The sequence below is a fragment of the Catharus ustulatus genome, chromosome Z (genome assembly GCF_009819885.2).
Source record: "Catharus ustulatus isolate bCatUst1 chromosome Z, bCatUst1.pri.v2, whole genome shotgun sequence".
NCBI classification, from domain to species: domain Eukaryota; kingdom Metazoa; phylum Chordata; class Aves; order Passeriformes; family Turdidae; genus Catharus; species Catharus ustulatus.
The window spans coordinates 40,086,185-40,110,711 of record NC_046262.2 but is presented as its reverse complement, the minus strand read 5'-3'; the positions used below and the strand labels follow the sequence as shown (position 1 = coordinate 40,110,711).

At 42.8% G+C, this 24,527-nt stretch overlaps 1 protein-coding gene across 11 annotated transcripts in view; it reads right to left on the bottom strand.

Annotated features, from left to right (window-relative positions):
- The window catches only part of LOC117011070 (aminopeptidase O (putative)), a 386,126-nt gene that overhangs the window by 190,940 nt on the left and 170,659 nt on the right, over positions 1-24,527 (bottom strand). For 10 of the 11 annotated variants that reach the window (XR_004420849.1, XR_004420847.1, XR_004420848.2 and 7 more), the window contains one exon: positions 4,202-4,318. Coding sequence is in view for 7 of the 11 variants with exons in the window: in XM_033086311.1 (XP_032942202.1) it covers positions 4,202-4,318 (117 nt within the window). In the remaining 4 variants the exon portion in view is untranslated. Of the gene's footprint in view, positions 1-4,201; positions 4,319-24,527 lie in introns of those variants that run through there. The other variant, XR_004420850.1, reaches the window with a different exon arrangement.

The window sequence follows — 24,527 nt, the reverse complement described above, 5'->3', positions numbered from 1 at the left end:
CATTTGGAAATCAAGGGGCTTTCAGGCAAAAATATGGAAATTAGGAATAACAGTTCTTTTCTAGGGAAATCAGAATAGAAATACAGTACTACAAAGAAACAAACTCCAAACCCTGACAAAGTCAGAGTAAAACCTGACACCCTGTCAGGCAGGGTGTTGGTAGCAGTCCCATTAAATGGTGGCTGCATCCTCCTGCAGTGACAGATGTGGTTCAGTTGGAGCAGTGCTCCTGTACAAGGTGCAGTTTCCCTCTGGAGGTCCAGTGGTGATGTGGAGAAATCCGGTTTTCCTCTGGAGTCCAGTGGAGAAAGGGGCTACCTTAGTGTCCCAAAGCCTCTGTTTTTATCTTGGTAAGAAATGTTGGGCTCTTTCCCCTGGCTGGAGCAACTTTCAATGGGATGCAGTAATTTTATCAGTCACACAGTGGGACTCAATGGGCCATTAGCAGACAATGACTCCCTGGAGGAAGGATGGGGTGTGAAAAGATAAAGAACAATGCACTGCCTGGTTTCAATGGATGGCCCATTAGCAGAATATCTGCCATTGAGATAAGGATCACTGTCCCCACCCTCAACAGATGGTGATAGAACAGATACCTTTTATCACACTCAGTATTGTAACATGCGGTTTATAATCAGGTGCGGCTTATATATGGACAAAAAAACAAAAAGTTGTGAAACCCAGAAGTGCGGCTTATACTCAGTGCGGCTTATAATCGTGAAATTACTGTAAAAACCCCAGACCCATTTTAAATTATATTATCCTACTGTGCTGTCTAATGGCAACTGTAGCTGCTGTTTCACAACATATCCCATTTCTCCTCAGCCAGCTGAACTTCCAGCTGGACTTTGTCATGTTTCAAAATGCAGCCGGCTTCTAAAATGCTTCTCTTGGATGCAGGATGCGGTATGTCATGGAGATGTAGCCTGTGCATGAATTATTTTGTTATGTAGTGGGAAGCAGCACAAGTTAGGGGGAAGAGAAAATTGAGGACGCAATCATTCTTCCATGGAATTGCCTCCCACTTCTCTGACACCACTTGTCTGAGCCACAATGGACTCAAGGCACAGAACGAAGAATGGAAAAAATGACTTTGAAACCTTCATTGCTTTCAAAGCAAAGATTTCTCAGATATGCTCAATTCGAACAGCTCAAATCAATGAATTTAATATTTTGAAAACAAACTTGTAGTTTTCTGTCTTCTCAGATGTTCCAAGGTTTGATGAGTAAATGGAAAATTAAGTAATTATTTGTTACAGAAGTGGACTGCAAAAAGTGGAAATGAGTCACAGATTCTGCACTTTGCAAATGCCCTATAAGGCTCTCTTGGTATCCAAGACAAGAGGCAGATCAGTCTGAAATGTGATTAAGCCATCAGCAGTTCTGGCTCTTGTGGTTCGAGAGTTACGTGTTACAAATCACAAATATGTTACTTCACCTGTGATTTGTTTTTTGTTTGTTAAAAGAAGCATTCAAATCAGTGTCTGTCTTAGAAGGGAGACAGATACTGAGCCTACATATCTGCATTGAAATCTAATTTGAGAGAGGACAGGAACTACGCAGAGTAGCTGAGGAGATCTCTTCAAGAGAGATTAACCTTTACGTTCCAGGCCAAGGCTGGCCGACCTCTCTCCTCTCCTGACTGGTACAAAGGAGTCAAAACAAGGAAGATAATCTGCTGCAAACCCTTCTCTCCTTTCTGAAGGAGCATGCGCCCATAGATTGTTCAGTCTGGATGTGCACACGGCAGCAAATGGTCAGGAGTACCAAGCAGTGCTGTAGGCAGCTTCACTGGCTGGGGACAGACTTGCACTTTGCTGTGGGCAGGTGCAGATGCCAACAGGTGTGCAATGCTTTACTACAACAAGCATAGTCAATTTTAAAGTCAAAATAAAGATGCTTTAGTGATACAGGCAGAAAAGCTTTAGGAAATATGAACAAAGACTTTCCATGCTGTACTTGTGCAGGACAGAAGGATCCCGGGTAATAATCTTCAAAATTATGATGTACAAATTTTAAGACCAAACTTAGTGAAAATACAAAAAAACCACACTCCTTTGTGTACCCTCTCACACTACAGGCCATATCACTACTTGTTGTTACTGGAAGACAACTGTAAATTTAAATGCTACTTTTCAAAAATAAGAAAACAAGTTTATTTCTTAACTGTCTACTGCTGGATGGAACACAGCTGACAACCTCACTTCCAAAAATCCTGGAATAAACTCTCTGACACTGTCGGTTTTCTTCTTTTTATTGGCCTGCTTGCAAGATTTTTATGCTTTTGTTTTTAATAATCCATTTCTGATGTTTAGCTACTGAGAACATTTGATCTCCAGCAACACAGCAGGATCACTGTAAGTGATTTCTGTCTCCAGAAATTAAATCTAGACAAGAACAGGCTCAGACTGCAGTTCTTTATCCTGGGATCACAACAACAAAAATCCCCAGTGCACATACATGAGAATAAGGCACAAATAGTCTGTTCCTCAGGTAGATAAGGCCATGGGAGCTAGTTCATTTGAAAGGACTGTAGGTGTTTGGGGTCTGACAACTGGTAAAATGGTAATATTAATGTTATCTTAGTTGTACTTCTAAGTGAGTTTTCTACTAACCCTTGGTTTCATCTTGTAAAATAAAATGGAGATTACATTCATTTCACAGAGGTCCTAATCTTGTGGGCCTGTGGAGTTTTTTCTTTAAAAAGTTCCAATAGATCATTTGTGTACTTTTACATAACACTGCAAAGAAAAAAAGCATGAAAGTGAAGAGAAAGAAAAAACCTGAGAGACTGAAACTCGTGGCGTGGTGCTTACAATTCACAGGCATGAAATAGCAACAACAACATAGCTACTGCTTTGATCTATCTCCCTGTTAATTCCTCTTCCTATAATAGAACCTCTGACATTTCACTGGTATTCAGATGTGATTAAAATATATTCAAATATCTATAAATAGAAATGTTTGTTCAAGTACTAATTACAAACAAAGCTGGCATTTGGAAAACTGCATCAACAAAAAGTAAAAAGGTGTAGTACACAGAAAAAAGATAGACATCTGTTCTATCATTTTTTACGTTAAGGTTTAGACTTCCAAGTCTTCCCAAGAATCTACAGAACAACGTCAGCATAAGAGTAGCAGACATATTGTGCTCTCTCCTTCAATTCTAATAATTGCCACAAAGTTCCAACTGCAACAGGGTAATTTAGGCACACTAGCTTTCTGCAATCTTCTGTAAGGTAGTTTTTAAATAAACAAGAGTCAAACGTTAAGTTCACCATATTCCTTCATTGTGCAGTAGACTGGTTGTATGTTACATCATAATTAACCTTTGTTTTATACATATATATGCGCATATATATATATACACACACGCACATATCTCTACACATCCTTTTTTTCATCACTGATTGCACTTTCTTACCTCCCCTCTTGAATACTATGTACCTGAAGCAAAGGCTCATTGCAGGAGTGCTTTCAGCCTTAATTGTCAGAACTCTCCCAGCTTGAGAAAACCATGGGACTTCTAAGAGTCCTGTCTGTATAAATAAAGATTTATGGTTTGTCTCACAAAGCTATAAAGCACTTTGGAGCAGGGATGCTACCCTTTACAATATCATATAAAGCAGTGTTTTTCTCGGGGGCTTTTGTCACTGGCACTTACTAGAAGCTACTGTAAAAAAACTTAAATTAAGGCCCCAAACCAGAAAACAGCAGAGTCCCTCTGGAAAGTGAACTTTCCTAAATCCTAAGTGAGACTTTGGAGCATGCAAAGAGTTACAATACGAGCTGACAATGGGCAAGAATCATTTTAGACTATAACAGACTAACAATTACATGTGGAGACAATATCACAACGAACACAATCTGGGCTCCACTACACAGAAAAACGTAGTGGAAAATTTAACACTTGAACAAATGTGCTGCCTTAAGTACATCTAAAACAGTTTGGACATCTGGATTGTGCTGTACTTTACCACCACAGTATGCAAAACATACCTGAACCCTCACAAGACATACAGAAATACTGAGTCATAACAGCAAATGAAGATGTAACAATACTGGAGTTAAGATCATCCAATTTCAGATTCACACATGGAAAAAAGGAACTGCAGTGAGCCAAGTTCCTAGTGGAATGTCGCCATTCCTGCTCAATAACACAGTGGCATACTTTAGGGAGATGTGCTTTTAAGTGACTTACCTCAGCATCTTGCTCCTGGAGCTGATACGTTCTCTCCAAGCATTGCAGTATCCTAGGACACAATGTCTTCTCCTCCAAGAGGCACTCCAGAAGTAAGACCAGCTGGTCAGGGAGAAGCTAGAAGAAAAATAAATGCCATGTGTGAATGAAGATTTCTACTGGTTGAACAATGTAAATGGAAACAAACCAAAGAGTCCAAGATTGTGATAACCTGTGCACTTCCAGCATGAGACCAAAATACAATTTGGACCTCTTAAGTGGTTTCTGAAAAACCTCAGGGTTTATGTGTCTGTGTTCTGTATCTATGTGCTGGGGCACAATTAGGACTCATTTTCCCTGGTTTCCATTGCTATGGTTAGGTGAGATCTAAAACATGCTTATCTTATTGAAATATAATCATGGTTTAATAAGCAAGATTTTTATGAAATGTATTAAATTAGTAATTCTATTTTGTTTGGATTTGGAAGAAATAAAAAGAGAGAATAATTTACAGTGCATAATTTGAACAATCAACAAGGTATATGAATATATAAGTTTTTAGAGTGGCATTTTTATCTGAAATACAAGCATTTGCATGTTATGTTTACAGTGATCAAAGAAATACAACACAAGTAAGTGACCCACCAAACAATTGTTGTAAAAACACATTTTGAGGCACATTTTAGTCAATGAGTCACAAACCATCCATCCTTTCAAGGGAAATATGCATGAATGTTGTGTTTGTGGCACACAGGGTATAGCATTTAGACATGGATATATATTCAGTACTGAGTTGCTTGACTTCAGAACCTATCATTTTGAACTGAAACCTAATGCAACCTAAAAAAAAAAAAAAAAAAAAAAGAAAAAAAGAATTCTGTTGTAGCCAGTGCTTAAGTGCTATTTAATAGGCTTATTGGATGAACAAATAAATAATTCAAACAGAGCTCAGAGAGAAATTGCAGCAGCTGTCAGGAAACATCTATTGGAAATTCAGGCTCCAAAGTGATCAGTCAGAAGTCTGCTATATGCCTCAAAACTTGCCCCACTATTCATCATTGCAGGGCACCAGCGGAGGAAGGGAAGAGAATGTCAGTAAAGCTTTTGCAAATAGAAAGAAATCGACCCTGCTCACTTCCAGTGTTCTTGAGACAGACTAATGAAAAATGACATCCTGTCACTTTGACAGTACTTGCACAGTTTTCACCACGTTTGGCGATCTTCCGTTCCCATGTTGCTGCCTGCCCATGTCCGCTTTGCCACGCCAATGCGTAATGCAGGGATGAAATTAAGTCAGCTACAGGAAAGGTCTCTTCCAACAACACATCCCACAGCCAGAGCTGTTTGTGTGGACTGAACAAGACTGGATTCCTGATCTCTGCCAGCAAGCTCATGAAGATATCAAGGATCTTCTGATAAGTCTTAATCTGTAAAATGTCTGCATTTAACAACTAATTTACCAACATGACATTGTCTTCCCTTTTAGACTGAGTAGTACCTAAATGAGAATAAAAAGAAAAGGACATCACTAATATAATAATGCTTTGCTTTCTTTGCATTTTGATTTCGTTCCATTTTTTTATTAGTAAAGTTAGTTGTATTGCTGAAGACTGAAAATACCTCATATCTTACTAGCTCTTAGAGGAACATTTTGTAAGTAATACCAAAGCCTGCCAATCAAATAGTATCATTAAAAGTGGTCAGGTATCCAAAAATATTGAATGTTTCGTTTCAGGACAACCACTAAAATGGCAGCTTAAATGCTTATTATGGCATCCAACAATAGCAGCCAGAGGGTTGGTGAGACAAATTAAAAAATAAAACAAGGAAAGCTTCTGGGGAGTGGCTCTACTTGCAAACAGAATTAATTCTGAACACTAATAAAATAAAAAATGCTGCAGAACATCAGACAAAGAAAGTCAGCTTCTGATTTAGAAAGTTTTCCCTGCTAACTAAAAAGACAGAAGAACAATACCAGCTACTTGAATACACACGTACGGAACAGCTGAGTTTTTTACAATATATCTCCAGTACAACTGCTAGACAGAGCCACCCACAAACAGCTATTGTTTAAGGTAGCATTACGGAATCTTACTAAAGCCAACAAAAGAGCAGCAGCAGAGCAGTAGCCATGCTCTTAATTTACATCTGTCTAGCGCTGCAACATAGCTGAAGTTTCTTTAGAATTACATATTAAACTCCTATCAATTTAGATTTCAGTCAATAAAACAAACGAACAAACAAACCCCCAATAAAGCAAACAAATAAACAAAACCAAGCGTTCATGAAGTGTTTGGAGAATGCTGTCAGGCATATGGTGTGATTATTGAAGTGTCTTATGCAAGGCCAGGACTTCATGATCCTTATGGGCCCCTTCAAATTCAGCATCTATGATTCTGAGGATGAGACCATGGCATCTGCTATTTTCCCATGTTCCAGCTGCCCAAGATGACACCTTAGATAGCAGTTTCCAGCTCAGGGATTAACTGCAGTGCAAGGCAGGAGTCAGGGAATACCTGCAGTGTGGGTGGGGTGGGGAGTGGCACACTGCCAGACCTCTCCCCACAGCAGCACATGGGCACAGCCATTACAGTTCATTCTATGACTTTTTTCTAACACAAAAGGAGTAACGTTCCAATCTAAACTTTTACCCTTTTCTTTCAATAAAAGAGACTCTGCTTAAAAACCCTATTTTAGGCCAAGAGACAGAAAATTCTACTAGAGTTTCATGACAGAGGCCGCTACAAAATTCATTCAGGGGTGCAGACATTTTCTTTTCCCCAAACACAACAATATGAGTACCATTCTCACCAAAGTCATCTTTTAATGGGTATAAGTAAGTTTCAAAAAATTGCACTTAAATTTTCGTCAGAAACCCCACTTTCACTTTTTTTTTGTTTTCCCACCACCATCCTTATTTGTCCTGCCCACCTGTTACTTTCCATCTTTCAAAGCACAAAAGTTGTTTGGGGTGCATGTTGTCACTTTTCAATTTGTTTGCCTTTTGCTTAATACAAAGAGGCCCTTGCTTTAAGTGCTATCTGAACATAAATACTATAGAGACCTAAATGCAAATTTCTTTTCAAGCACCGTATAACCACTTTCCTTTATAACAACTCATAGTCTGTGAATGCATATTGAATATCTAACACCCACAGAAAAGTACATAACACAGATACAGCAAGTTACAGCAGGATAATCGTCACAGTCTCAAACTGTGCCTTCAGGTTGAAAACATTCAGAAAATAACCCTAACATCCTAAGTGCAAAATTCCAGTGCTCCTCTTCCAATGAAAAGAAATTAAATAAAGTTAAAATCAAGTAAAATCACCTCCCCATGCTCTGAACTATAATAGAGAATGCGCAATTAAAATGTTCAAATTTATGCAATTATGAAAGCAGATCACTTCAATCAGGAAATGTGGCAAGGATCAAGAAATAGTTTTCATTACGTCAATGACTGCTGCAACAGCATCTATTTATACTGTAAAGTAGATAGTTCCTGTCCCAACCTATGCCTGCTGCATGGAAATCATACTACTTTTCTGAAGGCTGGCATCCCCCAGCTGTGACTATGGACACTACAAAGAGGAAATAAATGAATATGCTGTGATCAAGCACACTGAAGGTTTTCTGTCATGTCCCATGTAATTTAACATCATCCCCTCTTATAAAGCTGTAACAATTATCTTGCCCTTACGACTGTAAAACCTCTCCTCCAATTCTTTTGAAAGAGTTCACTTTGTCCTGCCACTAAACTACTATTTGTTCCCTGTTTCCCCTAAGATACCTGATGTGGTGACTTTAAAGTTTGAGTAAAGAGGCTATTACCCTTAAAACAAACTGAAAATAATATCAAAACTGCATCTGTATTTGTAAAATGCAAGACTATAAAGAAAACAAATTGAAAATACAACAGAGATTCACCGTATACTAAACCTCTCAGAAGTAAGAGAAGCAGACTTTGTATTTTATCTGTATCAGTACACAAAACACTTAAGGCATTATACTATGTTACAAGAGTACCTTAATAAATTAGTAGGTTTGAAAGTTTTCTACAAATAATCTTTGAACAAAACTATGCATTTTCAAAGTACAATCCCTAACCTGTAAAAAGCACAAAGAAAACAAATCTTTCCTCTTCAGAGATCTGGTATAGCAGCTATAGAGATCATCGACCTCACATCCCAGAAGACCACCCACACGAAAGATGGTATTTATCAATTCCTACATTAACAAACACAGTAAATGCCAGATTCACCCTTTATACTAGAAAAAAAAATTGCCACTGAAACATTTGACTACTAACCTTTCACAGCCATGAAATGTGACACAGATATATCTACTTGAGTATCCACAGCACTAGCACTTGCACTGCACCCCTCCGCCAGGACACAAATCACAAAAGTTGTACAGCTGGTATGTTGAATATCCCATTTGCTCCTGCCTGCACTTGAATGAAGTCATTGAAAGCCTCCTTGGAGGGGAGATCTGCCTCAGACTAATGCAGCAAGCGATTGACAGTGGCGTGATTTCTATTATTACTCCATTATCACACTGGGATCTGTGCCTAAATGAGCATACTTCCTCCCTGATGCCATTTCCTTTTATCCTGGCTCTAGTCTAAAAGTGGATCAATGGGAGTAATATATATGATGTCACTTCAATTTACAGCTACTGCCTCCCTCTCTTGCATGCACAAATAGATCAATTCTTCCCAAAAATGGTTTAAAAATGCACAGGGAGAATCTTCTCCGAGAAAATGGTTCTCTGCTATATTTGTCCGTGTAACCACAGCAAGGAACTGTTTACATGGAGCAAAAAACAGGGAGGAAAAGGAAAAAAAATCACTACTGTGCACTGGAAAATGCTGGCTGAAAGACAATAAAAACAAGGCCTTATAGAGAATTAAAGCAATCTGACCTTTGAAAAAATACAGAAATGTTTGAAGTTTCTAAGGCACAGTATATTTCTCCTGTATTTGGTGGAAGATAGTCTTGTATCCTACCCCCAAAAACATGAAATGTACTTTCACTTAGATATTTAGAAAATTTTCCCAAGTCAAGCCAAATTCTTTCCCACTCTCCTGTTAGGAAAGAAAGGGAAAACCTCCACCTCATAGTTCAGTTGGGAATAGTTTCCTTCAAATGAAATTTGATCATAGAATCATTTAGGTAGGAAAAGACCTCTAATATCAATGACTACAACCACTAACCCACACTGCCATGTTGATCACTAAACACACTGCCATGTTGATCACTAAACTATGTCCCTAAGCACCAAGTGTGCATGTTTTTTAAATATCTCCAGAGAGACTGACTCAATCTTGTGCAGTCTGTTCAATTTCCTCATAAACTGCAGTCAAGAAAGCAAGGCTACTAGTCCAGAAGACAGGATTTATAGGTCCAGGTCATCTCTGCACTTTTACTTCACACTGGTCAAACAAATCCCTGAATGAATCTCTCCCCAACCACCTTCAATGCTCTTTTCTGTAGGCTGCAATGAAATAAAGACTTTCATAGAACAAATCCCCTCATTCCTCAAACCGTCCAGAAAACTGGTAGCTTGAAAATTCAAGAAAACACTGTTTAGTCAACCATGTTTTTAACCAAATGTTGTCAATGTTTACCTCAAACAATATTCTTCAGATGCTGATCAGCACAGTGACTTCTTTTAAATGAAAGCAAGGCATGCTTCCCCCATCCCCCTTCAGGGTCTAAAATGTACTCATATCAAATAACATATGAATTCAATAAAAATGTCCACACTAACAGTTGTTAATTAGTGAAGTGTAATACACTACTGAAGAGACTTTAACTCTGAAAGAACTAGTCTGCTGTTTGATAATATGCAGGAAAAAAGTATTATGCAGTTGACATAAAAATGCTTTGAACTGGTTTGCAAAATAAAGCTCATCTTTGCTAGAGGCTGACAAAATTTCACAAGCATATAGTGAAAAAAGACAGTTCTGTTCAACTTCATTTGGTCCAGTTTGTTTGACTTCTCTCTTGAGGAAAAGCCATCTCCCCTTTCAACATTTATGAAAGATAACTAGTCCTCACTATATTTAAAAGCAAAATATCTCTCTATAACACATTCTCATCTAATCAGGAACTGCATGCACTTGTATGGTATCTTTTCCCACTGTGTGCAGTTTTTCTCAATATCTCTTCAGATGGCTCTTTCTATCTCAGGAACTCATTTTTAAACACAATCATTTTTAAAACACAAACCAGGAATTGTATCTGGTAATTATAATGAAAAATATATTTCTATGAAATTTGCTTCAAAAAGCCTTATTTCAAAAAGTAGTATTTCTAACAAGTTCATGGGCATTTTACTTGGGTTGTACTTCAAAATATGTTTTCTGGGACATTTATATCTGGCATCATTGACTTCTTGCTAGTAGAACACTGAGAGCCATTTATTTAATAAACAATTGCACTGGCATATTGTTCCCAGTTACTTTCATCCTTACAACATCAGAATTAAGGTTTTTTTTTTTTTGAAAGCAGATAAGCTGCGTCAGGAATAATTTCAAGGCCAATACCCACTAAAACACTAAGGTTTGATTTATTCCAACCACAGATATGAAAACATTGCTGAATGAAGGACACAAATCCCTTTTCTACATTCTGTGTCTGATATTCTAGTTACACATTACCTGTGATATTTCTAAAAGGTCAGCCACTGCTACCAGTCCATAAACTATTTTTTTTCCTAAGCTTTAGTATGAAGTATTTTCCCATAATTTACTTAATGAAGAGAAGATCCACTTAAAAAGAAATTCAGCATTTGCAATCTAACATGTATGCACTGAAATGCCAAAATTTATTAAACCTTTACAATCTAACATATTGCTGAGCCAGCAAAATGAAAAGCAAGTGGCTTCCACGACAGGTTCAGTCAGGTTATGCAGTGCTTTTCTCAACCTTAGCTTTCTCAAAGAAACATTTCACTGTAACTTTACCCCAAAGCATAATAATTTGCTTTTAAGCATAATAGACTACACATTCTCTATTCTACGCAGATTACCTGCCCTGTCAGTTATTATCATGCTTCCAGGATGTGCTGCTCCTGCTTTCAGAGGAAATGGCCACATCAAGAGAAAGCAGACACAGGAAGCCAAATCCCCATCTCAAGTCATACTTCACACACATCATTACTGTGACACAAAATCAAAGTTGAAGCTGGCAACAGCAAGATCTTCAGTGATCCCTTCACTTGATCTCAGGAGTCCCTAGCAGTGGGGAGGAAATAAGAATATTAGTCTTGTGGTTAGTGCCAGCCAGCTGTAAGCAGCTGACACTAAGACCACCTTTTCTCACCTAACAGCACACCCAACAGAGGCACTTCAGGTTCAGCAAACTATTCATGTAACTACAAAGAACAAAGCCAAGGAGACCTTCTGGTTTATTTTCCAGACTCTCTATTACATATCTATTAGAGAATTCATGGAAAAGATCACCAAGCCTTAGCAATTGGTAGAAAGATTTCATACACACATTGTAGCAGATGCTGAAGTGCAAGTATCTTCCTCCCAATTTGTCCACCCAAAACAATACAGGCCTCAACTGCTCCAAATCATGTGTTTAAGCTGATCAGTGGCAGTATAAACCATCTCACCTTGAATGACCAACATCTAGGTACTCTGAAACCAACTGGCTATCAAGTGTCCTTGACAAAAAGACAAGATTAAAAGAAAGCAGTGGACTACAGTAGACACTGAAAAATGAAGAGATGAAGAAGCGTAATGATGGACTATGAGCAACAACTCTCAGTGAGAACACCTTCACACCCAAACAGATTTCCTTTATTCTTTTTATTGTAGGTACTAGAAGAAGAAAGACAAAAGCCTGAGCGACGAAGAAAATTAAATTTTTCTAAGCTTTGATAAATTGCAAATTACCGGGCAAGTACAGTAAATTCATGAATACAAGCTGCACGGAGTATAAGCCGCATATCCGGTGTGTTGGCAACATTGATGTCTTTGTCAATAGATAAGCCGCACCCGGAATATTAGCCGCACTTTAGTTCGCCGCGAACTTTCACAAAATCGTCATTTAGTAACACAATCGCGGGATCGCCGGGGCTTACTGGCTTACTGCCGACCTCGGAAACATTGTTTCCAAGTGAAAAAAGACACACCCTTTATTTACAAGCCGAAAAAGACAGGAACAATAGTGTGGTCATTTTGCGAGCATTCCCAATGGATCTGCGTTGCCTTTAAACAGCCGCTCAGCCGCGCGGGCAGGTAGCTGAGCTCCAAGCGGAGCCACATCTCCGTGCTGGCACAGGAGCGGCCGTTGTAGCCCTCGCAGCCCCGCAGGCGGAGCGGCCGTTGTAGCCCTTGTGGCCCGCGGGGGGAGCGGCCGTTGTAGCCCTCGCAGCCCCGCAGGGGGAGCGGCCGTTGTAGCCCTTGTGGCCCGCGGGGGGAGCGGCCGTTGTAGCCCTCGCGGCCCCGCGGGGGGAGCGGCCGTTGTAGCCCTCGCGGCCTGCGGGGGGAGTGGCCGTTGTAGCCCTCGCGGCCCGCGGGGCGAGCGCCGCTCTGGCCCTCGCAGCCCCGCGGGGGGAGCGGCCGTTGTAGCCCTCACGGCCCGCGGGGGGAGCAGCCGTTGTAGCCCTCGCGGCCCGCGGGGGGAGCGGCCGTTGTAGCCCTCTCCCTGCGAGCCGAGTGGCCATTCTACCCCTCTCCCTGCGGGCTGAGCGGTTCCCCCAGCCCTCTCCCTGCGAGCCGATTGCCCGCTTCATCCCTCTCCCTGCGGGGAGAGAGGCTCCCCCAGCCCTCTCCCTGCGAGCCCAGCCAGCCCCGTAGCCGCACAAGACTGAAAACACTTTAAAAAGTACAGAGAAATATCACACACTTTTATCGAACTGCCGAGGTAACTCACCCCGACAACAACCCCCGCCCCTCAGTAACGCCGCCATCCACAGGCAGGCAATAAGCTGTTCTCTGATTGGTTCATCGTCGGAACAACGGGAAACCATGGATTTCAGACTGTTTTGGCTCGGGACTGGACCAGCATGATACTAGGTAAGGGCAGATATCACATTTTTGTCCATAGATTAGCCGCACCGGAATATTGGCCGCATTTCCGGGTTTCCACCAAAATTTTAGTCTTCTTGCTGCGGCTTGTATTCGTGAAATTACTGTAACCTCACTGCTGAATATGAAAAATTCTATCTCTGGAAACTAGCCCAGGAAGTTAAACCCCTTCAGTATGAAATATCCTTGCAATAGAACTGAGCAAGGGCCAGCTTGAAGAAGTATCATCCTTTTCCTTTAAAGTTTGGTACACATTTGGCCACTTCTGGCACAATGTTCTGCCTTTACCCACCAGTGCAAGACTCAGTCAAGGCCCAGAGATCAGCAAGGATTGTTATCTTCAAGGAATTCACTATATGTTTTCCAACTCTCTTATGTGGCCAGGTCCTGAGGAAATCTTGTTGACCAGAACACATTCCTTTTGTGGTAAGTCAAGTTAAAGGATACTATATCTAGTACCCACTAGATGCCCCACACAGCCGGCACTCAGAGAAAGAACCTGAAGAAAAGAGAAAAGAACTTGTCTTTCTCTTCAAAGTTTTCACTAGTATGGCTGTGCTGAAGAAGTTTTATCAATTCCACTCAGCTCATGCTGGAGCTGCAGGATACAACACCACTTCAGGGAGGGCTGTCTGAGATTCATCATCAAGTACTAACAATGTAACAAACCTTCTGAGGAAAACATTGAAGTGCAGATGGGAAACCACTTCCATGTCTAAACCCTTTACTACTGGAATCCACAAGAATCAATTCTCTTTTCTACCCTTTTTGATTTCAGAACAACAGTAATGAGGGTTTTCATATTTAATTATGTCACGTGTCTTTTAGCATTTGTAGACCATTCCAGACCCGTATTTTCTTCAGATCTGAAATCTGGCTCTGCTAGACTGTGTATCCAATACAGCCTCTGCATACTCACAACAATTTTTCCAACATATCACATCCATTTGATCCCTTTTTTCTTTTAGAGTAGTTTTGTTCTTTGCTGATTGGCTGTTGTTTTAAGCGTTGGTCTTGGGACTTTTTTAATTTGATGAGAATGCAATTGACCAGACTCCAGTTTCAGAAATACACGCATGCCTCCAAGAAAGTCTTAATCATGGACAACCTTAAAACAAATAATAGTTCTAACAGTCTAAACCTAAGAACACGTGATGCTGGGAACACAGAAAAGCAGTATATAGAGTTTGCAGTCATGAAACTATCCCCATTGATCAAAGATGCAGAGACGCCAATCCACCACCATCAGCTTTTAGAATGAATTTTTAACTAAGGTACCACAATGGCCATGACTAAAACTATCCAGCTGTCTGAAAGAACTCTTTCACTGTGGTGGAAAGTTATCTAGTTCCATAGCTGCTGTCACTTCTCAGCCCAACTGCCCCACCATCTCAAAAGGAAGCCTTTGGCACTTTAGAAGAAAATTGGCACTGAACACTGCACCACAGCTCTAGCAACACAGATTACCATATGGTTACTTGTCATACTGGCTTTCAAGTTTTTTTGTGGTTCCCACCACAATACCCACAAAATCAACCACTGCAGGCTACACTGATGACTCGGAGGCAGCCACTTCTGACTGCTGTCCAAAGATCACAGGTGACAGCCAGGCACTTTCTCCCCTCCACAGTTCTCCACTCAAAGCAAAACACCTTTTTAAAAAGGAACCTAAATATCAGCTTCTTTAAAAGGAGACTGAACTTTTCAGTGAGTTGTCCTAAAACTTGCACTGTCGCCTAAGGCTGGTCACAAGCATCACCCCCTCTCACTCCAGATGTAGGCCAACTTTCTCAGTTTTGTCTGCTCTACTACAAGTACAGTAATTTCACGATTACAAGCCGCACCGATTATAATCTGCACTTCCGGGGTGTCAGCAACATTTCGTTTTTCCTCCATAAATAAGCTGCACCGGACTGTAAGCCGCACTTTTGTTTGCAGCGAGGATCCGTGTGCAACTTTCACAAAGTTGTCAAATAGTAACAGAATCACGGGATCGTGGGGTTTACTGGCTTGGCCCTGTTCGGGGCGGCTGCAAGGGAACGGTTCCAGCCCCGCTCGCCGCTGCTGCCAGGAGGCAGGGGAGTGGTGTGCCCAGCTGGTGCCACTGGGAAGAGGGAGAGGGGCGTGCCCGCCTGCTGCCACTGGGAGGAGGGAGAGGGGCGTGCCCAGCTGGTGCTGCTGGGAAGAGGGAGAGGGCCGTGCCCAGCCGGTGCCGCCGTTGCACCCCCCGGGGTCGGGCAGCGCTGCCGCTGAGCTGCCACTGCCCCGCCGCCCGGGGCCAGGCGGGCTCTGCCTCGGCTCAGGGTTGCTGCTGGCTCAGACTTCCGGGTTGGGAAATTTCCAAAATTTGTTCATATATTGGCCGCTCCTGAATGTACACCGCACTTCTGGTTTGGGAGCAAAATTTTAGTCAAAATGGTGCGGCTTTTAATCGTGAAATTACTGTACATAGCAAGGTGTACTGAAGAGAAGGAAAAAAAGGGACCACTTCCACCTCCCAAAAAAACCCTTTCTGAAACAAAATACTTTACTGCACACAGCTCTTTCCAGGGGCAGACAATAAGACAATGAAATATCTGATGAATATTTTTGTGAAAGCTACTCAAATCCTATTGTGATCAGCGTGACATGGAACAGAGTAAGTGTATCCCACTATTTTTGATTCCTGACTTTAAAAATATGGATAAGGTTTTAATTTAAACTGTTGCAAAAGAAAATTAACACTGGAAAAAAATTAAATCAAGCCCTTAAAAGATCTGAGAACAAGTGGATGAATGTTGCCTTATTATGTGCAGTGCTCTTTAAAAAGATACTATAATCACTAGCAAGGCTCTTGAGGGTAGATTTTCTCTTTCAAAATCTGTATTTCTCCTATACAGGAGCATTAGAACTAAGTATAGAAATAATCCAAGCTCAGACTTGCTGGACATGAACTTTTCCAAACTGCAGTTTGACTTAGGGATTTTTTAGCTTGAAAGAGTACAAGGAATTGAGTGGCTTGAGACATTATTTGCACACCATTAATGCGTGTAGGAACAGAACTTCTTAAAAAAAAACAAAAAACAAACTACAGGAATTTCACGATCATGAGGCGCACTGGACTATAAGGCGCACCCCCTGGGAGTCTGCAAAATTCGCAACTTTGTAGATCATGTAAGGCACACTGGACTATAGGGTGCACTTTTTTTTTGCCACGAAGATCCGTGCCATGCGCAACAAAGTAATGAATTAGTAACAGAAACCCGCAATCATGGAGTTTACTGGCAGGTGCACAATTTGGAATCGTTTTTCACAGATCGGCATAGGCTTTCAAAGGCCTCCCCGTGCAGTGGGCCCTCGTACCCCACTCGCCACTGGTGCCAGCAGGCACGGCTCGGCGCAGCCGCGGGGCCGCCTCCCCCTTGCGGCTCCGTGCTGCCGCGGTGCTGTTCCCCCTCACGGCTCTGTGGAGCTGCCGTGCTGCTCCTTCGCTTGGCTCGGCGCTCCTGCCGTACTGCCTGTCCCTCACTCGGCTCGGCGCCACCGCCATGCCACCCATCCCTTGCTCGGCTCATCACTCCTGCCATGCCGTTCCCCCTCGTGGCTCTGCAGAGTGGGCCTGCTGGCCGTCCCCCACTTGGCTCGGCGGCACCGTCGCCCTGCCGCCCATCCCTCGCTTGGCTTGGCGGCACCGTCGCCCTGCCGCCCGTCCCTCGCTCGGCTTGGCAGCGCGGCTGCCCTGTCGCCTGTCCCTCACTCCGCTCGGTGGCACCGCTGCTCTGCTGCCCGTCCCTCACTCAGCTCGGCAGCACCGCTGCCCTGCCACCCGTCCCTTGCTCGGATCGGCGGCTCTGTCGCTTCTTGCCCCTTCCCCACAGTCGGCGGCGCCGCCGCCGCTTTCCCGTGGCCGCAGGGGCTGCATTGCTGCTTTCCCGCGGCCGGTAGCTCTTCACTCCCCCCACAGCTGGCGGCACCCAGCGGCTCTTCGCTCCCCTCGCGGCTGGCGGCACCTGGAGGTGCTTCACTCACCTTGCAGTCAGCAGCATCCAGCAGCGCTTCGCTCCCCTCGCGGACGGCGGCACCCGGCGGCTCTTCGCTCTCCCTGCGGCTGGCAGCTCCTCGTTACCCCTGCACTGGGGTCAGGGCCAGCGTTGGGTCCCTCCCTTCCCACGCAGCTCCTGCCAGCCGTGGCCGCCTGCTCCCGTTCCCCCTCGTGACTCAGCGCTCCCGCGGCACCGCCCCCCCCATTGCAGCTCACACTTCCGGGGTGGCAAATGTCGCAACTTTGTACATCATATAAGGCGCACCAGACTATAAGGTGCGCTTCCAGGTTCAGGGGAAAATTTTAGTCAAAAGGGTGCGCCTTGTAGTCGTGAAATTACTGTAATGTTTTCAGAAGTAATTATCAAATAAAATGAGTTTAAAATGGGACATAAGGGCTACACTCTGCTCATATTTTTTGGATGAGACTTTCTGTAATGTTCAGGATGACAGGTGAATCATTAAAAATAATCAGGACCTAATTCATCACAAGTAGTGGCCAGCACTTGCACATATAGACACAACACTAATAATGACTTTTAGATCTTGATAACGGATTAGTTTTTTGGTTCATAAATACAGTTTGTGTGGGAACTCTACTCAATTTAAAAGAATTGCACCAAAGCACTAGGCCCTGAACAGCTCTCTTTTTAAAAAATCCCCCAAACTAGTACTTTCTTGTGATTATAGAAATGTGTGTTGGTTTATGAAAAAGTGACAGAAAAAATATTTTAGACCTACTAAGTAACCACTAAGTCGATAAAGGAGTAAGAATGAAAATATGACATTTAAGGGTGCAAACTCCCTTACAAATTCAGTCTCAGAGCTGAAGTAAAACTAGAGGCTTTAAATACATTTAAATATTTTATTTAATTTAATTATTAATATATTTAAATAATGCATGCCATTTTTTTGTTCATTTGTAATTCCAATATATTCACGTAAGTATATAAAGATATGCTTATGTAATAATTCAATAATTTTTTTTAACCTGTCTCCAAACAGTGGTAGGGGTGCTTTAAGACTTTTTTTTGCTTGTTTGCTGTGGTTGCTTGGTTGTTTGGTTTTTATGCTTCTGTAAGGAAGATTCAGTGTAGTGCTTAAAATAACTTGATCTCATGCCCTCCTTCCATTAGATTTATGCATCATATTGCAGAGCACCTGGAATCACTTAACATAAAACAGAGGTACCTGCAACTTGATTTTCAGAAGCAGACACAAAGACAAGTTTTCATGCTAAAATCAAAGAGCTCCTAGGTTCTGCATTTTCAAATAGAGATTTTCTATAATATTTTCCATCAATAATTTACTACAACCTTCATTTTTAATAATACTAAAACATTTCCAATGCTTTTCAAATGACTGGGAATGCAATGGTAAAAGCAATTGATGGAGAAAAATTAAAATAAATCCTTAACCAAAACTCCCAGAATATTTTTTATTCTATAAATGTGCAGAAAAACTATTCAGTTTACTGCCATTCCTTTCTATATGACTTCTCCCCTTAGCAAAAGGACCTACAGTAATTTCATGAATACAAGCCGCACTGAGTATAAGCCGCATCTCCGGGTGTTGGCAAACATTTCGTTCTTTGTCCATAAATAAGCCGCACCTGAGTATAAGCCGCTCTGTCGCTCGCAGGGAGGACCTGCGTGCAACAAAGTTGCCAAATAGTAACAGAATTGCGGCAGGGCAGGGTTTACCCGCTCGGCTCGGCCGTGCGGGCTTGGGGCTGCTGACAGGGCTGGGTGGCCCAGCTCAGCACTGCCACTCGGTGGGGCCGCTCGGGGTTGGCCGCCACTGCCGCTGGGCTCGCTCACCCTGGCCCAGTGCTGCCCCGTGGTGGCGGGGGGGCACAGAGCCCACCGGCACCCGTGGCAGCGGTGGGAGGCAGGGATGGAGCCACCCTGCTCCTGCGGTGGCGGCACGCGGGGATGGGAGCCCCCCGAGCCGCGGGGCCAGCAGCACAGAGCCCCCTGCCTCCCCCTGGGCCGCGGGGCCAGCAGGAGGGAGCTGCCTTGCCTTCCCCACCCCCTGTGCTGCCTGCACGGAGCAGCTCCACCCGCCATGCAACAGAGTAACCAATTTGTAACAACCGCGTAAATGCCGGGTTTTACTGGCAGATGCTCGACTTTGCAGTTTGCACTGACTCGGTTTGCACTCCCGGGGTTGAAAATGTCAGAAAATTATTCACATATTGGCCGCTCCTGAGTATAAGCCACATTTCCGGTGTGGAAGCAAAATTTTGGTCAAAACAGTGTGGTTTGTATTCGTGAAATTACTGTAATTTGAGTTAAGCAGAGAGCACTTCATATCCTGACCTGCGCATTTTTGGGTTCCACTCCATGTATTTTATGCCCTGCTTAAGCCCTTGTACATGGACCTGGAAGAACCAGGATGGGCTGCAGCAGGATTTCCTGTAAACAGGTAGATTCGACAAAACCACTAGTGACAGCAGGCGAGCCTATCCTGCACCTAACAGCATTCACTTATTAATTTCTAAGGCTGCATACTGTTTCTCTTCCACCTCTTCAGGAAAGGAGGGGGAAGAAGGAATTCTGACCTCCAAGAAGGATACCAGGAAAATGTGCTGACCTAGGGGCTCATTACATACTTCTTATGGAAGGAGAGCTCCCATTAGCTTCAAGGGATTATTTTTTCTAGTAAGGAGAGTAAAACCAGCAATTCATCGCTGAATTTACATATAAATGTGAAAACAATCAAGCAGATAATGCCAGGGAGCAGTGAGACAACTGTGGAGCAGTAGAGTACAGTAATTTCACAAATACAAGCCGCAGCAATATGACAAAAATTTTGGTGGCAGCCCGGAAGTGCGGCTAATAGTCGGGGGCGGCTAATATGTGAATAATTTTCTGACATTTACAACCCCAGACGTGCCAGCCAGGGCGCCGAGCCAAGCACCTGCCCGTAAAAGCCGGCATTCCGCGATTGTTACAGTGTTACTCTGTTGCCCTGGTTCCCTGCAGGCAGCATGGGGGGCGGGGAGAGAGGTGGGAGAGCTCTCTTTCCTCCTCTGCCACAGCCCAGGGGAGGACGGGGGGGGGGGGGTGCGCCGCCATTGCCGCGGCTCGGGAAGCTGACAGGGGCCCTGCGCTGCCATTACCCCAGCCCGGGGAGCCGACGGGGGCCCTGCGCCGCCATTGCCGCAGCCCGGGGAGGAGGGGTGGGGCGGCGCCGCCATTGCCGCGGCCCGGGAGGACGGGGGTGGGGCACCGCCATTGTCGCGGCTCGGGGAGCCGAGGGGAGCCCCGCGCAGCCATTGCCGCGGCTCGGGGAGGAGGTGGGGTGCTTTGTCCGCGCCCGCCGCTGGCGCCACGGGCTCGGGAAAGCTCCGTCCCTGCCCGCCGCCGGCGCCACGGGCGCGGGAAAGCTCCGTCCGCCACCGCCGCCGTTGCCGTAGGAGCAGGGGAAGCTCCGTCCCTGCCTGCCACCGCGGGGCAGCGCCGACCTGGGGTGACCGAGCCCAGTGGCAGCGGCGGCGGCCGGCCCCGAGCGGCAGCACCGGGCTGGGCCACCTGGCCCCGTCAGCAGCCCCTAGCGGGCCGAGCCCGCACAGCCTTAGCTCAGCCAGTAAACCCCGCCCTCCCGCAGTTCTGTTACTAATTGCACGCGGGTCCTCGCTGCGAACGACAGAGCGGCTTATATTCGGGTGCGGCTTATTTATGGACAAAAACCGAAATATTTGCCAACACCCAGAGATGCGGCTTATACTCAGTGCGGCTTGTATTCGTGAATTTACTGTATTATTTATAATACTGGATAACCACTAAGTGCAGTACTTCACCAGTAATTCATAATCTTATCGACTATGGAAACAGTTGACCGAACGTTGGCTTTAGCAAGAACCTGCAGTGCTATGCACAATGACAGTACCAAGTTATTCACGTAGAAGTTTTAAACAGTGCAATCTCACTACTAATTTAAGAAATGACTTGATAAAAATAATTTAAACCTAATTTAAGGTAAGTAACGAATGCTTTTGAATATAGAAAGGCAACCTATTTCACTGTACAAGCAAAATATCTGCTTAGTATGGGTCCTGTTGTCAAGAAGCAAAGGCAAGCAGCTACTCTATCAGCACTTTCCTGCTAGCGAAGTCAGTCTCATTTTAGAAAAGTGTGAGCCGCTGCAGCGAAAATGGACCTTAAGTTTCCATTATAAACTGCAGTTCTCAGGTGTTTATAACTTCACTATAAAAATTTCCCTCTAGCGAGAAACTTGGCCTTAAAGTTCTTAGTTTATAAAAGACTGTAAAAATACTTTCATTATTATTTTTCCAGATAAAATTTCCAAGGTGCCTTACTGATTTAAAACTAATTTCTTATTATTGAACACCTATTTTTAACAAATGAAAACTTGACAGTTGATTATTCCAGCTCGAGTCTAATGAGAGTTGCAAGTCTTTGAAATTAGGAAAGCTATGATAACAGAGCAAACAGCTATAATTAAGGAATACTTTCCATTGGCAAAATTAACCCTTCACAGTTCTGTCTTAAAAAAACCAAAACAAACCAATAGCACTTTTTCCTTTTCTTTCAAATTAGGCAGTAGAGATTCAGCTTGCTGTATGTTTTTTTCCCCATGTTTAGAAGTCATCCCCTAAATATGCCTCAAAATCCCTGCCACATCATCACCAACCACCTACACCAACAATACCCCACAACAATCACAGTTTGTGCTGCAAGCACTTAGGTGTAATTAACTTGTTATGCTTGAGTACCTCCACAGAAAGAAGCAGCCTACTCTTGCTTACTTGTTTATGCATTTGGCCCTCTTAAATGCGCCTCTCACAATATTAGAGAGCTTAATAAATGAATTGCAGAACTGCACAATTGTTCAGTGATAGTACAGTTACTGCTTTTTCAAACCAGCTCAAAACATAGTATTATACAGACTTTAACCAATTTATGTTAAAAACTGCTTATTCTCAGCAGAATCTAATGAAGTTACTAATTTGTCTAGATTAGTTGGCCCAGCCTGAAAATACACTAAAATAAACAATTTATTATTGCAAGTTTAATGCTTTTTAGTACCACAGACATCTCAGCTCGATTAATATGTTGCAGTTTTTGTTCACCACTGACTCCAGCCTGGGAAGCCAGCAGCACCAACTTTCAGATGGATACACATACCTGTAAGTCCCAGAAAGCTGGGAAACAGGCACACTCACCACCTCTGCAAATTAAACACCTCCCAGCCACACTGGAAACATTATAGAGGCTTAAGCAAAGCAGGCACAGAGTACACTGAATTATGCTTCTCTTCATGGTTATTTCACCTCCGATTGTTACGAGGGTGAACTGCAGCCCAGAATCAGCTTAGCTATGAATCAGTGTATCTGTATTCATTTTGTCAATTATCTCTGTATAAATTCCAGAAAGATACACTTTAAAGAAGGAAAAGCATCTTGAACAGATTTCAACATTAAAAAAAATTTACCTTGAAAAAAAATCCAAACAGGTACAGCAAGCTGATCACAAGAGTATTAGAAATATTTTTTTCCCCACCGTAACCTTTTCCTAAATAAGTCTGTATTTCATATACCTCTAAAGTCACAGAACAGATACCAGCTGTGCTGTAAATGCCCAGTCCGGCACTGGCAGGTAAAGCACTCTCAACTGAGTTTTAACATTGTGATTGAACTCTGCAAGAGACAGTGACTTTCTTTCATAAACACACCTGAAACATGTAATTAATGACAAATCCGACTTCTTATCAACTTCTAATTGCAAATGGACAATAGAGGCAAGAAGGTGACATGAAAGGAATTTCCGTGATATTCAAAATGAGTACTGTAACCTGTAACAGCTGAGTTAATCCAAGAATTGGTAAAGCACGTGATAGAAACGCACTGTTACTCTAAAAAGGCCAAAAGACGAGAGCATACTTACTGCAAATGCAATTTCAGTTCCACTCTGTGAGCAAGAGCACAAAGGCCTTTAACCTGATTACAGCTGTGCTGTGGTGCCTCTAATATTTGTCTTCTCTCATACTAAATACAAAAGCTCTTCTTCTTAATCTAAATCCAATCACAAACCAGTCTTGGATATGCTCCACCCTTGCAATTACGTCTTGCTCTCAGTGATCATATTCCACTTCTTTCCTTCCCTACTCCCTTTGCAAAGTACAGCCGTTTTTATTGAATGCTTTTCTGGAAATATTATCTCTCATCTAATAATCACATTAATCAGAAATTTTAATTTTGGCATTAAACAACACAAAACTAGTTTTGACAAATCTTACAAATACAGGAGCAATAACAATGTAAAAGTCAACTACTTTTTCATCTGCCTCTGAACATATTTGCATTTCTAAGAGGCAAAAACAAAAGAAGAAATGTTACCCTCTTGCTTTCCATAACAAGATGAGTGTGTCCATTTGCAGAAGGACTCTTAACATCAGGTACTAGTGCACTGATTTCCAGAAAACATAGTCAATAAACATATCCTTTTACTTTAATAGCTGAAAAACTAAGTACACCAAAGTTTGCCAAGGACAGCACATATTTTGTAATCTTAAAAAAGCCTGCATTTTGCTTTTATTGTAAATAAAATTTTAATGCAAATAAAAACAATGAAAGAAAAAAGTCTATTGCAAGTGTAGTTTCTGTTAATTATGAATGATATGTAATTTGCATTCTTAAAAAAAATAACAAGTTCTGGTCTCTGCGATTTCAAAACACCAAGCCCAGCTCATACGCATTCTTGCTGGAAGAAACAAATGCAGCAATGGTATTTCAGCAGGTCTGTGTCATTAATAAAGCCAGTATAAGTAAGTAGCCTTTCCAGTACATACTGCCTTTCTGTATTACCCTTTGTAGTAAAAAAAAAAGTTTGCCCCAATAGAAACATAGTGTTTACAATACTGATTAGTTTTGAAGTATCTGCACGGAGCAAAACAGGCATCTGAGACGTGTCTCAAGGGGAAGAACAGGAAGGTGACAACAAAGACATGTGATAGTAACAGAAAGCAATTTTCTTCACAAAGCTGCCTAAGTTCCATATGGTGTTTAGGACTGTTTTGCTCTGGAAAACTTGTTTTCCCTTTCTTTCAGTCCCCTTGGGATTTTTGACCATACAGTTTGAACTGACTTGAAAAATAAAGCAGGGGTCAGAGGAGGGAGGGGCAGAGCAGAGCAGAGTACGGTAGTACAGCAAGAGACGGACAAAAATCCAAACTCTCATGACTGGCATTTTCAGCATTTACATGGCTAAATTTGTATTGCCAAGCCAATTAGAGCTTATCGGCCTGAACACTGAA